At 32.2% G+C, this 2,171-nt stretch overlaps 1 protein-coding gene across 1 annotated transcript; it reads left to right on the top strand.

Moving 5' to 3' along the window:
• The first annotated feature begins 347 nt into the window (after window positions 1-347).
• Window positions 348-2,171, top strand: LOC139262084 (C-X-C motif chemokine 13-like). The gene is made up of 4 exons (XM_070877237.1): window positions 348-449; window positions 611-740; window positions 829-909; window positions 1,557-2,171. Exons 1-4 carry the CDS (start codon window positions 386-388, stop codon window positions 1,570-1,572), a joined length of 291 nt encoding a protein of 96 aa, XP_070733338.1. The 5' UTR covers window positions 348-385; the 3' UTR covers window positions 1,573-2,171.

The following is a 2,171-nucleotide window of genomic DNA, read 5'->3' as shown; positions in this document are numbered from 1 at the left end:
TGTATTATCAGCCCTATGAGGATTTGATATTTCTTAAATATAATAATTTACAGCTAATTACACAGCAGCTATGCTACTTTATTTAGCATTTCTATAATTTTATCAAGACAAAGTATTTAATTATTTCATTTTACTGCTAATTTTTAATTTCACTTTCTGGACAATTGTGATTTGGAATAAATTCTAATCACTAACTTTGTGGTATCTGCAAGTTTAAAAAAATGTTTTCCAATGAACGATGCATTTCCTTTTTAATCTTGGTATGTGTAGGTCACTTTGATGTCACAGTGACCCCATACACACTATATAAAGTCTCTCACTTGTTGCTTCTACGCACAAGAAGTATCTCACACCAAAGGGCAAGTGGGAGTGATTTGATAGAAAAATGGTCAGCAAAGCTTCAGTCACTGTTTTTTCAGTCATTGCTCTGTGTCTGGTATTTGCAGATGGTAAGATATTTACAATTATGGGGTCTTTTTATTCTGAACTTAACAATAAAAATACTATATTATGTATTACATTACTAATTTACTGTTGTATTTTAACACAACTGAGTTTGAGTTGCAAAATTGTCGATAGAACTTTAAGAGACTCTTGTTTCCTATTGTAGCTCTACCTCGCTTACCCACACAGAGACGTTGCAGATGCATTACCCAAGCAGAAAGGTTGCAACCGTTTATGAAAATCAGCAACGTTAAAATTTTCTTTAAACAGGGTCTATGCCCGAACATTGAGATCATGTAAGTTACCATCTTTCTTATACATTGTTACAAGCAGATGTTAAGATGGAAGTAACTTTCAATGAATTGTGGTTTAATTTCCCCTTAGAGTCAATTTGCAAAATCGCAGAAGAATATGCTTGAATCCTGCCTCAGAGGTTGGGAGCAGAATGATTGATCTTATGAGAAAGTAAGTATGTAATAAATTTAAACACACTAAAGAATAATTTTGTAAACGGGAGAGGTTTAATACAAAGTGGGGTAGAGATGCGCTCATTTATGGCAGTAATATCAGCGCAATCTAGGTGGATTCTAAACCAACGTAAAATTTTAAATGTGAGTTATGCCTAAAACCACTTATTTTTCACGTTTTCCATGAACTTTTACGCTGATTTAAAATTCAATGAATCAAATCAGGCCCCACCCACCAAACTGTCCACACCCCCAGGACAAAACTGCGAGATTCCGCCATTTGTGCTCGTTGGGGAGGCTCTTTAAATTGCATTAATTTTCTTAAGCACACAGGCGCTAGTAGGTACATTTTATAAGTTTTTTTAGATCAAAAAATATTTAATTGACTAAGAAACTAGTAGTTTACACTAATGAAAACTCTAAAATTTTTAAGTCATTTTCAGTTTTTTTAAATTGGGTTACTTGAGGACTGAACACCCTTATTAAAAATGCTTATTTTTGGTGATGAACCCATTTTCAGCTCAATTAATAAAACTGTACTAGAAAACATGTCGTAAAAATTAAAATGCATTCTATTGTTGGAAATATCCTTTTCTTTCAATAAACTACAAACCAACAAAAACTGATGAAAACACTTCTTCACAGGAAAATGAGCCATTGAATGACCATGCATGAAGAACAACGGAACATCTTACATTGCTGGCCGATTGATACAAAGTTGAAATCCAACAGTTCATTAGATGCTTAAAAAACATAGATTTATTATGTGCTTTGAATTCTTATTTTCACAGTTAATAAACTGATCGATCTGTAGCAGGAAGACTGAATAATCATTGCTTAATGACAACTCGGCATTCTTTAAGTACACACGTGCAACAAAGATTAGCTGGCTCTTAAACTAGTTGTAAAACCCCAATTTTTGTATTTTGTTAAATTTATCAGCTATTGCACTTTTGCTTTCATAATTATGTTGACACTGGTTCTGATACAAATAAGCTATTTTAGATTTGATGCAATAAAATAATTTGTTATAATTATAAGTCTCAGAATAATCAACAACATTCTAGCTGTTTTGCTGATTTAATATCGAAGAGCTTTCTAGTTTTGAATTTTCCTGGTTTTATCTGTCACTACACATGGCATGCTTTCACCTTTTGAATCTATGTAACTTTTACATTATGTCAATTTATATGAAATTTATGTAAGGGAATAAATTCTGTAACTTTTGGAGTTATTGTGATATTTGCATTGTATTAAATG

The sequence above is a fragment of the Pristiophorus japonicus genome, chromosome 4, assembly GCF_044704955.1.
Source record: "Pristiophorus japonicus isolate sPriJap1 chromosome 4, sPriJap1.hap1, whole genome shotgun sequence".
NCBI lineage: Eukaryota > Metazoa > Chordata > Chondrichthyes > Pristiophoridae > Pristiophorus > Pristiophorus japonicus.
This window is presented reverse-complemented; position numbering and strand designations above follow the sequence as displayed.